At 36.6% G+C, this 13939-nt stretch overlaps 2 protein-coding genes across 2 annotated transcripts in view; both read left to right on the top strand.

Annotated features, from left to right (window-relative positions):
• The window catches only part of LOC123559993 (intraflagellar transport protein 46 homolog), a 74989-nt gene extending 74161 nt beyond the window's left edge, over nt 1-828 (top strand). The window contains 1 exon segment of the mRNA XM_053516682.1: nt 144-828. Coding sequence (XP_053372657.1) covers nt 144-236 — 93 coding nt within the window. The 3' untranslated portion in view covers nt 237-828.
• Nucleotides 829-3602: 2774 nt separating this feature from the next.
• Nucleotides 3603-13126, top strand: LOC123559994 (uncharacterized). Its single transcript, XM_045352187.2, has 3 exons — nt 3603-4013; nt 10283-10465; nt 12319-13126. Exons 1-3 carry the CDS (start codon nt 3611-3613, stop codon nt 12975-12977), a joined length of 1245 nt encoding a protein of 414 aa, XP_045208122.2. The 5' UTR covers nt 3603-3610; the 3' UTR covers nt 12978-13126.
• The last annotated feature ends 813 nt before the right edge of the window (nt 13127-13939 follow it).

Raw genomic sequence — 13939 nt, forward strand, 5'->3', positions numbered from 1 at the left:
AGGCAGACGTAGTAATAATTTTTGCCCCTTGAACATGGAATGTGATTGTCTGAAAATATTGCAAGACTAGATGGTCTAAACAGCTAGCACAGAACTGATGTAAATAGCACAGAAATTATAATTGTCTTATATTTATCTTTCAGCATTTCAAAGCACTTGCTGAGGACAATAAACTGGACAATGCATTGAAGACAGATTATCATGAGGATCAAGGTCCAGACAGATTTGTGCTGTGAAGGAGTAATTTATTGTAGATCTCAGTGTTTAATTAACATTGTAAAAACTCGACGAATTAAATCCCAGAACAGATATTTTTCATATCTGCGAAAACAAAGGTGGCTTTATAAATTAGTATCACTATTATTCTGTTATCAGATGTCACTTTTCTCAACTTTTTCTCAGTTGACTAATATGTGAATCTGGATATTCTACTGTAGGTTTTCATCTATTAAAGATAAAGCAAAATCTTGTTCATATCATTCTGGTAACAGTTTAAAAATTACTTATATGATTATCATTTATTTTTTTACCATGCTTTTTTTATGTTACAAGACTTGCGGAAACTTTAAAAAAGTGTAAAATGTGTAAGAATAAAGCACCCTGAGGTGTCACACTAATAAACACATATTGGAATTATTGCCCATGTATATACTTTTATAATTATTTATTACATTCTGTATATGTAACAAGGTGCAGAAATAAAATATTTTAAGCATTCGTACTTTTTGATCTACACTGAACTGTGTAGACACCTTCATAAGATTAAGAACATTGTTACATATGTCTTGAATTTTGAAAGTGAAATAAATGATCTTATTATAAAACCGATGTATTTTCTCTCTGAAATACAGCTTTATTTTTCAATTAACCTTTATCCTGCTGAATTTCTAAAAGGACTGGTCAATCATTCAATTTGAGCAATACCTTTTATTATTCAAAGGGGTGTTTTCTAAAAATTTACTGACTGAATAGCGAACAGTGCAGACCATGATCAGCCTGCACGGATGAGCAGGCTGATCATGGTCTGCACTGTTCATAAATACAGAATCATATGCAGCCAGCAGGCTAAAGGTTAAATACAAAATTCTGTATTCAACACCTAACAGGTACAGAAAAATATTTAGCCCTTCGACTACTTAAGTCGTAACATCAAATAGGACGTCGGAAATGGCATGATTGTGAAAAATGCAACATAGCTGAAGTGGATACAATGAATTTAGAACTTCCAGATGTTTTTCACAGGGTTAAGAATACAAAATACCCAAGAAAGAGAATAGAAGTATCAAAAGATGAAGTTCCTTAAAATCATTTATATTTAACCGTAACTGCAACGAAATTCTTGAATGATTCATAGAATTATTCTTTCTAAACTGAATTGCCTTTACGTTTCACACAGTTTCCTGTTGGGTACCAAAACAATTACAGATTTAAGATATGAAAAGAAACCACTAAAAAACCCTTTATAAAAGAAAATTTTAACTAGAGATTGTTTTTCACGAAAAGTGTATGTCTCCCACCACTCACCATGCAGACAATGTAAAATACTACAAATTAATGACCATAACTCCAGGGTATCACTGAACCATGACATTCCAGTGATATACACAACTATTATTGGCAGTGGAAACTCCTGTGAAAATCATTTAGTCAGAACATGATGATAATATGCACAATTACGTTTCACTCTAATCAGTTGTGAGGTTTGGTGAAAATCGGCCTAAGTGTATACAGCAAGTTGTGTAAACACTATCAAGTTGGACGAATCAAGGGTAATAACTCTGCTGAAGATCAATGAACCAGAACGTGCCCATGATAAGTATAGCTAGGCTTTGTATTGATAACTCGTGTAAGATTTGGTGGAATTCTGCTTAATTGTGTAAGTGAAGTTGCCAAATTATCAGTAAAGTGCAGTAACGCTTGAAAATAACTATACCGGAACAAGTTGATAATATGCACAAAAAGACTTTGCACTGATCACTCCAGTAAGGTTTGGTGAAGTCAGACCTATTATATATAAAAAGCAGCTAAAACGTCATTAAATGTGACAAATCAAGGGCCTTAACTCTGCTGAAATCACTGAACCCGAATCTGAAGAATATGCACAACTAGACTTGGCAATGGACACTTCTATGAAGTTTGATGTAATTCCTCTTGATGGTATCGGAGTTGTTGCCTGTACAAGGTAGAATACAAAAAATGAAGGGCCATAACTCCATTGAAATGGAACAGTGAACCTTGGCACTGATCACTCCTGTATGGTTTGTTGGAAATTCTCTAATTTGTATCGGAGAAGTGGCCAAAACATGATCTAGTTTGAAGAATCAAGGGCCATAACTCCACTGAAAATCATCCAACTGGAAAATGCCAATAATATGAAAAATGGGGATTGGCACTTATTTCTTGTGTCAGGTTTGGTGAAAACCCGCCCAAAATAAAGAAGTGGCAAATACATGAAACAAGGGCCAAAACTCCGCTGAAAATTATCATACTATTTGTAAGCACAACTAGGTTTGGCAGTCATTCTCGTGAAGTTTGATGTTGAATGGGTTTGTGTGGACAAACTTTGTAACAGACAGATAAACAAAGTAAGAGACACGGAAGCACTAAATCAATGTGTCTCCGCCATTACGTGTTATAATTAAATATCAGAGGAGTTTGATGGAACCCAAAGTTAAGCAATTGTGCAGCAAATCTCTGATAACAACAATAAGGTTTTTGTTGAAACTATATTCTATGGTTGTTCAAAATCCAGTACTTGTATTTGAAAACTAACCTGTACCTGGGTTAGTAGTTGAAAAATTAAGATAAGCCTGCTTCCAAAGGATCTCTTCACAGATTATATTGATATATTATATATATCCAAATGCCATGACCCTGCAACAAAGTTCTCCACCTCTGGGAACAGGAGGCGAAGTTCCAAATCACACTGCAAACCGTCTTTACACTGGAGTTGAATGGCTTGAGGTTGGTCTTTCTGTGGATATTTTGGTTTTTCCAAAATGACTTCCAAGTATGTTGTATATAGGCATGGCGTGCTTTAGCAGTTCTTACCTTTACATCCTCATCTATCCCTCCTTTCTGGCTGCCGACACTGCCAAGGTCAACTTGAATTCTTTAGTCGATTTTATATTCTGATTGTGTTGTTCAATGCTTCTTGTTCTGGCTGATAGCACTCCTTTCTCCACAATTTCTTAATAGTCTCCTCATACACCTAGCTCTTTCATTTCCTTTTTGTGTACTCCTGTTTTTCATGACAGGCAGTCTTTAATGTTTCCTTGATTTGCTCACAGTTATCTTCAATCAAGTCTTCCTCAAGCTCAACAGGGGCCTGTTGGAAACAGTGACTGAAAAGTGTTCTATTATGCAGTGTCCAGTGTAAAGGTGTCAGAGTGATGGGTTTTCTTCACTCTAGCAATTTTCGCCTAAAGTTTGGCATAGTAACATTTCTTGGTCTGACCCAATGTCTGCTCCACTATAAACTCGCTGGAAAATATCTAAATAAGGTAAAGTAATGGAGTTCATGCTGGATTTAGTGGTGCTCAACCTATAAACTGCGTCAGTACGGAATTAGATCGGCCTGAACCGGGTTTTAGAGCCATATACGCGCAAAATGGCCGAATGTGCAAGGAAACGTAAACGTGACAAAATTTTAGAAGTCAGTGAAGAATTCGATCCAATTTTTAGATCATTCTTGGCAAAGCAGGACAAAAAAGATGAGCTTGAACAGGCTTTGATTGCAGTGAAAAGGGGAATATGGGCATTAAATCTCGCCTCATTACATATCGACGACTGCAATGCTCGTTCAAATACATATTTCTCGTCGGCAACATTATCTACTACTCCAATTAAATGGGAAAACGACGGGAGCCAAGCAAAAGGGGTCGCTTTTGGAGAAACTTTTCAAGTTGGTGTTGATGTGTTGGAAAATTTTTTGAGTGAATCGCCTAAAATACCAGCAGATAAACAGAAGCGAACTGCTCTGCAGAAACTTATAAAGTTTCTGATTGAAAACGGTAAGAAAGGTGCTCCCCCTTCCCCTTGCTCTGTCTGGACAGGGACTTTCAACCAGCATTATTTGGAAAAAAAATGTTAAGTCTTAGTAGAAGCAAAGGACCGAAATAAAACAATATAGGAAGTGTCTAGGGGTACGGATCCGTACCTCTAGACAAGCCTGTTAGGGGTTTTCTAGGGGTACGGACCTCCTTTTTCTAGAGATTTAGGGTTAATTATATCTTAAATTTTGTTGAAAATGAAATTACAACTAAGTCTTAACCAGTCTTCACTTAAAACTTGGATCTAATTGGTTTACAGATACCAGCGTTCATCCGATTGTTTACCTTCTCTTTCAAAACCTAAATAACCGAGGAACTCCAAATGAATACACTGTTTTGTGCCGATAGGAATTAGTTTGTTGTCAAATAAACTGTTGATAACAGCTAGATTAATTAATGAATCTATCCCTTAAGTGAGTTCTATTTGAAATTCAGCAAATAAATAAATAAATAGCACCAATTTATTTTGTTATTTAACAAGGTACATTGTTGTATAATGATAATCGACACGGAACTGATTGTTTAGTAATCAATTAAGCAACATTAAGTAAAAGAAACTGTTTGTGAAAACGTCCCATGTATCTTGTAACGGCTACCAAATGTGCGAAAAACATAAATACACTGAGGGCTAATTATCAGTTAAAAATAGTTTCTTCCCCAACATACTTAAAATTATTTTGTTTAATCTTTATATCTTTTTTTTCTGCCAGTTCGAAACTTCGTGATTTATTTGGTGTCCCTCGGTTATTTACGTTCCGAAAGAAAATGTAACAAATCGGATTAATGTTGTTATCTGTAAACCATTTAGATCCAAGTTGAAGGTGAATTCTGATGAAATGTTATTTGTTATTTCATTTTCAACAAAATTTGAAAATATAATGTAAATGACCCTTAATCTCTAGACAAACGGAGGTCCGTACCCCTAGAAAACCCCAAACAGGCTTGTCTAGAGGTACGGATCCGTACGTCTAGAATCAGATTCTAGAGGTACGGATCCATACCCCTAGACACTTCCAACAATATAACCTAGTCCAAATAATTTGACGTCTGAACTGATTCTTAGATATTTTCGTGATAGGGTAGATCCCTCTCTTTACGTCAAAACCAGTAAAGACCTTTTCCATGGTGTAAATAGATTTAGGTAAAAACACGATCAGGCAATATACTTAAATGATGAAATCGTAAAATAAAACAAAACTGAATCATTTTTTGGTTTAAACATAAAAGTAAAACAGGTTAATAAAGCGTGTTTCATTTGGCTACCTCGCTGTATTTACATGTCCCAGTCAGCCGTTACACTCAGCTGACAGTGCGGTTATCAATCATGTGACACAAAGTTGAGCCGTGTAAAATGTGTGTAAACTTTAAGGTGCGTTGTTAATAAAACTGACAAACATGTGTTTGGACGTTTATTCACATAAACGTCATAGACATCAATTGAATTGAAGGAAAAAATGGATATTCTTTCCAGGTATCTTAAAGTTTCACTAAATATTTTTGTGTTTTAATAGTTAAAATGTGATTTAAAAATCGCCGCGTAGAAATCATGGAGGAAGGATCACCTCAGGAAAGGTCCTTCCTGTGTTGTAGGTGGAGGAGAGGTTTTGACATATGCAAATATTATCGCAATATCGCAAGTCACGTACAATTATTTGGACTAAATATTACCCTACATGCAAAGTTTAAATTTAGTGTTGGAAGTGGCTAGTGGATTTTACAAAGCTAAAGGTTACTTTGAAAAAAATCACTGTGTCAACAAATGAAACAATCAGATGCACCAGCTTATTCTGTTTACTGATGCCATCTGATTTCAAAATGGTAGTGGCATGGACCTCTAGACCCAGATCAGTACAGTTAGTGTTGTATCCAGAGTGATTTAGAATGGCAGGGTGCCCCGCCCTTTTTTCTTGCTCACTACAGTATACATGTATTCTTATGCACTTTATTACCAGTGTATAAGGTAATTGATGGTAAAAGTTAATATCAGTTGTCATAGAGTTGTCATTAATTCATTATTACGGTTATTTTGTAAAATCTTCCATTTTTAGCTCGACTATTCGAAGAATAAGTAGAGCTATCCTACTCACCACGGCGTCGGCGTCACACCCTGGTGAAGTTTTTCGTACCAGTCCACATTTGGACAAAGTCTTTTGAGATAAAGTTTTGAAACTTTCAACACTTGTTTACCATCACCATGTGCAGTTGTGGGCAAGAGTACATAACTCTGTCAAGCATTTTGACTGAATTATTGCCCCTTTTGACTTAGAAATCTTGGTTAAGTTTTTCATACCAGTTCATATTTTGACAGTCTTTTGAGATAAAGCTTTTAAACTTTCAACACTTGTTTACCATCACCATGTCCAGTTGTAGGCAAGAGTACATAACTCCATCAAGCATTTTGGTTGAATTATTGCCCCTTTTTGACTTAGAAATCTTGGTTAAATTTTTCGTACCAGTTTATATTTTGTGTAAAGTGTTTGACATATGGCTTTGAAACTTTTATATCTTGTTCAGTTTTATAGTCTCTATCAATAGGCAAGAGTGAAATCTGTTTTGGCTGAATTATGGCCCTTTTTGAACTTGGAAATATGTTCTGTTTTCGTATATGTCCATGTTTTGTCAAGACTATTTGACAATGGCTTTTAAACTTTAAACACTTGTTTATCATTATGATTTCCATCTGTAGGCAAGAGTACATAACTCTGACAACTATTTTGGCTGAATTATGGCCCTTTTTGGACTTTGAAATTTTTGTCAAAACTATTTGAACTGTGGATTTGAAACTTTTAACACTAGTATATCAACATGATTTCCCATCTGTAGGCAAGTGTACATAACTCTGTCAACTATTTTGACTGAATTATGACCCTTTTTGGACTTAGAAATTAGTTAAATTTTTTATACAAGTCCATATTTTGCCTAACATATGGGTAACCATGCCTTTTAGCTTCAAAATATCTGTTTACTATAGTTTGTGCTTTTAATATGCACTTGTTTCATTAGATATATGTATTGTGAATGAAATGAAATCATATAATAAATAAAAAGGGTGAAAATTCATTAAAAAATAGTCATTTTTGCAAATGCACCCCTGGTACAATTTAACGGATTTTCAGTAATAGGGGTGGGCAAATGAAATCGCTATTTTTCCGTAACTGTTGGTGAAATTCTTTTAATATTTCACATACAATCCTGTATTTGCATATAGATTTTAAAAATGTTATGATATAGAGAATCTGGAGAACAGTCCATTAGGATCCCACTACACATTGCCATTTAGTGCAAGACTAATGGAAATCCACAAATACAGGAACATTTTTTGTTAAATCCATTTTTTTCTTTTGTCTGAAAATCTATGGAAATATTTTGACCCCATTCTTCAATCAATTCTTCGAATAGTCGAGCGCCGATCATCCGACAGCTCTTGTTTAATAAGCTCTCACTCTAGTTCAAGGCATATTAAATATGAAATTTTAACAGTGATTTCGGGTAGTCACTGTTATTTATTTACTCAAGCAGTAAAACAAATTAAACAATTCATGAGAACAGTATCTTAAGTACTAAAGAAAGCATGTAGTTTATTATTCTAATTCATCAGTCCCAAAAAAACAACAACAAGAATTTGATAAAAGCTTCAGATTACAGTGAACAAATTGCTATTTATTAGTCCCCTTACTGGTTCAAAACCAGTTTTGGGGACTATAGGAATGCACTTTTCCATCCATCATTCTGTCCATCCACAATTTCGTGTCCAGTCCATAACTCTGTCATTCATGAAGGGATTTTAATATTATTTGGCACAAATGTTCCCCATGATGAGATGAAAACCGGGATCCTTGGCTCAAAGGTCAAGGGCACAATTGGGAGGTCAAAGGTCTACAGGGCTTTTTTTCCTGTCCGGTCCATAACTCTGCCATCCATGAAGGGATTTTAATATTATTTGGCTCAAATATACATATACCTCATATAAGACGATGTGTCATGCACAACTTTCAGACCCTGTCTCAAAGGTCAAGGTCACACTTGGCAGTCAAATGTTTACATGGCATGAACAGGGTCTGTTTCGTGTCTGGTCCATAACTCTGTCATTCATTAAGGGATTTTAATATTACTTGACACAAATATTCTCCATGATGAGACAACATGTCATGCGCAAAACTCAGAGCCCTAGCTCAAAGGTCAAGATCACAATTGGAGGTCAAAGGTCAACAGGGTTTTTTCCTGTCCGGTCCATAACTCCGTCCATCCATGAAGGGATTACAATATTACTTGGCATAAATGTTCCCCATGATGAGGTGACTTGTCATGCGCAACACCCAGAACCCTAGAATAAAGGTCAAGGTCACACTTGGTGATCAAAGGTCAATAGGATTTTTTTCCTGTCGGGTGTATAATTTTGTCATGTAAAACAGGATTTAAATATCAGTTGACCCAAATATTCCTCTGGATGAAACAACGTGTCATGTGCAATACCTGGGCGCTTAGCTGAAAGGTCAAGGTCACACTTGGAAGTTAAAGGCCAAAAGGGCTTTTTTCCTGTCCAGTCTGTAACTAACAATCTGTGAAGGGATTTTAATATTACTTGGAACAAATGTTCACCACCATGAGGCGGAGTGTCATGCGCAAGAACCAGGTCCCTAGGTCTAATGTCAAGGTCACACTTAGAGGCCAAAGATCAGATACAAGAATAACTTTGTCCGGAGCATTTCTTCTTCATGCATGGAGGGATTTTGATGTAACTTGGCACAAGTGTTCACCACCATAAGATGGATTGTCATATGCGAAATAGATTATAGAGCCAGGGCCCCCTATTCAAACAAAAGAAATGGCACCCTCCTTCATTTCGGTGGGACGTCCATCTGTCGTCCATCCACAATTTCTTGTGAACACGATAGAGACCACATTTTGCAATTGATTTTAATCAAACTTGCACACAACTTTTATTGACATAATATCTCAGTTCCAAACTGGCCAGATCCCTTCATGGGTTCCAGAGTTCTGGCCACTTAAAGGGCAAAAACTTTGCTATTTTTGGCTTGTGAACACGATAGAGACCACATTTTACAATCAACTTTAATCAAACTTGCACACAACTTGTATTGGCATAATATCTCAGTTACTTTCAAAAACTGGCCAGATCCTATCATGGGTTCCAGAGTTATGGCCCCTTAAAAGGCAAAAATTTGCTACTTGCTTTTGCAGCCTTATACTGTCTATAATAGAGATTTCATTTATGGTTTGATTTGATAAAAACTTGGAAAATGTCTTTAACAACAATAAACCATGGATTCCATGATGAATCTGTCAGATCCAATTATAGGTTCCGGAGTTACGGTCCCTGAGTCCTGAAAGAGCCAAATTTGTTTAATTTTTACCTTGTGAACACAATAGAAACTTGTGACATTTTATATTTGATTTTAACCACACTTACACACAATTTAAGTCCCAATAAGATCTTGGTTCCTTTTGAAAACCGGCTAGATTTCTTCATGGGTTCTAGAGTTATTGCCCCTAAAAGGGACAAAATTTTCTATTTTGGCCCTTTCAGCCATACAGAGGTTTCATTTATGCTTTAATTTGATACAGACTTGCACAGGATGATTATCTTGATGATCTCTAGGCCTGGATGGAAACTGGGTCATGTCGGGTCAAAAACTAGGTCATCGGGTCAAATCAAAGGAAAAGCTTGTTAACAACCTAGAGGTCACATTTATGACCCTATCTTCATGAAACTTGGTCAGAATGTTTATCTTGATGATTCTTAGGCTAAGTTCGAAACTGGGTCATATGGGGTCAAAAACTAGGTCATCCGGTCAAATCAAAGGAAAAGCTTGTTAACACTCTTGTTCATTTGATGTGCATGAAACTTGGTCAGAATGTTTGTCTGCATGAAATATCAGATGAATTGTTATCTGGGTCATGTAGGATTAAAAACTAGGTCACCAGGTCAAATCAAAGAATAAGCTTGTTTACACTCAAGAGGCCACGTTTTTTGGTCCAACCTTAATGAAAATTTGTCAGAATATTTGTCTCCATGAAATCAGTAGGTAAAACTTGTTTACACTATTATTGTATGTTACTCAGGTGAGCGACCTAGGGCCATCTTGGCCCTTTTGTTAAAGATAAAATATAGTCTCCTTTTTGTAAATACCATTCTAAGTATTCATATTGATTACCAGATCCCTAACTACTGCCTTTAAAGATAGCTTGTTTCTGTTATTTATTTGCAGATCATCAATCTTTGTTTGAGAAGCAGAACAGTGAGGCAAACTGGTGTGTGACAGTTGCGCAGCATCTGTTGTCCGAACTTGCAGTTAATAGCACCTATACCGTTTCTGCTCACCCCAATCCACGCCGGTGTCCATGTGGACAGGAAGATGTTTTAGTTGGTATAGTAGGAGATACTAGCTTTGGTAAGTACAGGTTATTCAGGGAAAATATATATTGGAAGAGCACTTGTCACAAATTGTGTCCTTTCCTGTATATTTCAGGGGTTTCAAGAAGGGCTGGAAGGCTGCACTGGTCTGAAGCCCTGGCTACTTTTCTGTATATCAGAGGGACTCTCCCTTTCAACATCTCCAGACCACTCTCTGTTATTTCCCTGTTTACTTCAATTAACATCCATGGTTAAAGGATTGAATGTTATGTCTCCCCCATAGGTTTTTGCCTTCGCCATCTGTCTGTCCGTCCGTCTGCATTAAGCTTGTCCGGTTTTCACAGGTCAAACTGCTGTGCATGCCGCCGGCACGTCCGCTTTGCTGCACAAAATGGCCACAAAAGCTAGAAATAGAAAAATCTTGTCCTGTTTCACAGGTCAAACTGCTGGCCAGATTTTGGCGAAACTTCACAGGAGTGATCAGTACTAACCTTAGTTATGCATATCGCTGGCACGTTCCGCTTCGCTGCATAAAATAGCCACCAGAGCTAAAAATAGAAAAAACTTGTCCGACTTTCACTGGTCAAACTGCTGGACAGATTTCAACGAAACTCCACAGGAGTGATCAGTACCAAGCATATTGCCGACACGTCCTGCTTCGCGGCACAAAATGGCTGCCAGAGCTAAAGGTATATATAGGGGGAGACATGTTTTTGTGACAAAAACACCAAGTTTTTTTGTATGTTTATATGGGTATAAACCACACTAGTACCTTTGGCAAATCCATGAATGGCTTTAGTAATTCTTAGATGATGTACCAGAAGACTCAGTGGGGTTTATAGTCATATTATAAACATGAAAAAATAAGGTTCAGTCCTTAATTGTCCCCTGTTAGTGTTTCACTGGAGGGGACGTATGGTTTCCAGCTCAGTCAGTTATTGAGATTTTCTTTTTATGCCGCTAAAATGGGGGGTGGGGCATATAGTGTTACCCCTGTCCATGTTTGTGTGTTCGGGAAGGGTGATGTTCGTGTCCGGTCCATAACTTTGACATGCATGGTCTGATTTCAAAATAATTTGACACAAATATTAAGCATGGATAGACGATGTGTCATGGGCAAAACCAGGTCCCTAGCTCAAATGTCAAGGTCACAGTCCTTGGTTGAACTTAGCCAATTGTGTGTGTTTGGGTAGGGTGATGTTCGTGTCCAGTCCATAACTTTGACATGCATGGTCTGATTTCAAAATAATTTGACACAAATAATAAGCATGGATAGATGATATGTCATGCGCAAAACCAGGTCCCTAGCTCAAAGGTCAAGGTCACAGTCCTTGGTTGAACTTAGCCAATTTTCATTACATATATACTGATATTGTGGTCTTCGTGTCCGGTCCATAACTTTGACATGCATGGTCAGATTTCAAAATAATTTGACACAAATAATAAGCATGAATAGACAATGTGTCAGACGCAAAAACCAGGTCCCTAGGTCTAAGGTCAAGGTCACAGAGGCCAAAAGTCACATACAAGAATGACTTTGTCTTGAGCATTTCTTCTTCATGCATGGAGGGATTTTGATATAAGTTGGCTCAGTTGTATACCCTCATGAGACAAAATGTCATGTGCAGGAACCAGGTCCCTAGTTAAGAATTACTCCCCTTTGGTGTTACTATAAATAGCTTATACTGTAACTTTTTTATTACTGGCCCTAGGAAAAAACAAGACCACTTTTCTGTAGTACAACATGCATGTTACATCCAGTTTTGAGAAGTATTTTAACCTATCCATACCAGGTAAGGATTTTTGTGTGGACTATTTTACTTTTGATTCAATTAAACTTGTCATGGACAGGTTGTTTATATGTAACCCTGATCTTGTGTTTCTTTGAAGGTTGTAGGAAAGGATGGCATGGACAGACAGACATTATTATGGAGGAAGGCCTGCCCATCTCAGTGATTCAAAATAGTTCATATGGAGAACAGCTGGATGACCTAACAGTTAATGAATTTGACGATAGTGCATCTGAGGACATATCTTTTTCCTCATTTGAAAATAAAGCGAGACCAGATTTCCGTGAAAAAGATACAATGAAGATTATGGCTGAGACCATTGTATTTTCGTTTTTGCAGCAGAAATTAAACAAAGGAATTTTGAAAAATACTTTAATACCAGGAATAGGAATCTCTGGTCAGAGTTTACTGCTAATTTTTTATGACTCGGTCAATGATGTACTAATCTCAAGTAAGCCAAAGCAACTTTTCCACCAAAACACCATTAATTGTTTATCAGTTTTAGCTCTTTGGCTTACACTCAACTATAGACTCTTCTGTACAGGAGTTACAGAAAGAATGAAAAAGTATAAAGCAGACTTCTTCAGAAGGGTTGATGGCCGTCTGGGAGAATACACTGATGAAGTAGAAAGACCGCTTCTCTTGCAACCAAATACACAAGACGATCTGTTTCCATGGTCACCGGCTGCAAGAGCTTATGAAACATCTGAAACTGATGTAAATTATTTGTTGTTAGAGCCAGATTCTCCAAAGTCATAGAAGCCAGACAGCAGTTAGATCATAGTATCTTAATTTGTCATAATAAAAACAACAACCATTGGTAAAAAGCATAGCTTTTTGTGATTTAGTTGTAAATATTAAATGCCGTTGAAGTCATTTTAGTTAAATAAAGAAAAGATAATGAATTACATTGTGTTTTGAAGTAGAAAAATAATGGTATTCCGCAGCATGTGTAAAAAATGAACTTAATGAAAACTTAAAATATATATGTCTTACAATTGATACAATAGTATGTTGAAATCTGTGAACTTAATACAGCAGAATGGTAAAGTGTTCTATGCTCTTTCAAATATGGGCAAAATAAAGTTCAATGAAAATGAGATAACTGTTTCACTATGAATGAATCAAGTTCAGTTCATTCGACCAGGGAATAATCATGTTTGATTCACATATTCCTTGTACCCTATCTTTTGTTTGCTCCCCTGAACCAAACATTCAGGTTGAGCTATTGGTATAGGTGGATGGTCCAGCGTCTGTCACCCACATGTTCACTTAAACATTTTCTCCTCTGAAACAACTGGTCTGTATTACACCAAACTTGGTCAGTAGCATCCTGGCATGGCCGCCTATCAAATTGTTCAAATGATTCACCCCGCCAGAGCTTAAAAATAGAAAAAAGACTTTTAAAAAACTTCTTCTCATGAACCATCTGATGTGTTTTCATCAAACTTGGTCTGTAGCATCATTATAATAGTAAAGGCCATTTATGGCCAAAATGCCAAATAAAGGAAAAAACTCGCAAAGAATTGATTTTTTGTGTTAGTATTATACAAGATGTATGTAACAACATATAAAAAGTATAGAAAAGTATCATGATGCAAAATGTCTATTTTTGGGGTAAAATGTTAAAAATATGAATGGAACTGTGGATTTCTGGAATCAACCAACAACAACAGACTTATGCATCTAAAGAGGTCCAAATTTGACCCAACATTAGATTA

The sequence above is a fragment of the Mercenaria mercenaria genome, chromosome 10, assembly GCF_021730395.1.
Source record: "Mercenaria mercenaria strain notata chromosome 10, MADL_Memer_1, whole genome shotgun sequence".
NCBI lineage: Eukaryota > Metazoa > Mollusca > Bivalvia > Venerida > Veneridae > Mercenaria > Mercenaria mercenaria.

What these genes read in the sequence shown, in the direction of transcription:
- LOC123559994 (XM_045352187.2), top strand. Translation starts at nt 3,611, where the DNA reads ATGGCCGAATGTGCAAGGAAACGTAAACGTGACAAAATTTTAGAAGTC. An exon ending in AAAGTTTCTGATTGAAAACG is followed by an intron (nt 4,014 to 10,282) that starts GTAAGAAAGGTG and finishes ATTTATTTGCAG; the next exon opens with ATCATCAATCTTTGTTTGAG. An exon ending in AGTAGGAGATACTAGCTTTG is followed by an intron (nt 10,466 to 12,318) that starts GTAAGTACAGGT and finishes GTTTCTTTGAAG; the next exon opens with GTTGTAGGAAAGGATGGCAT.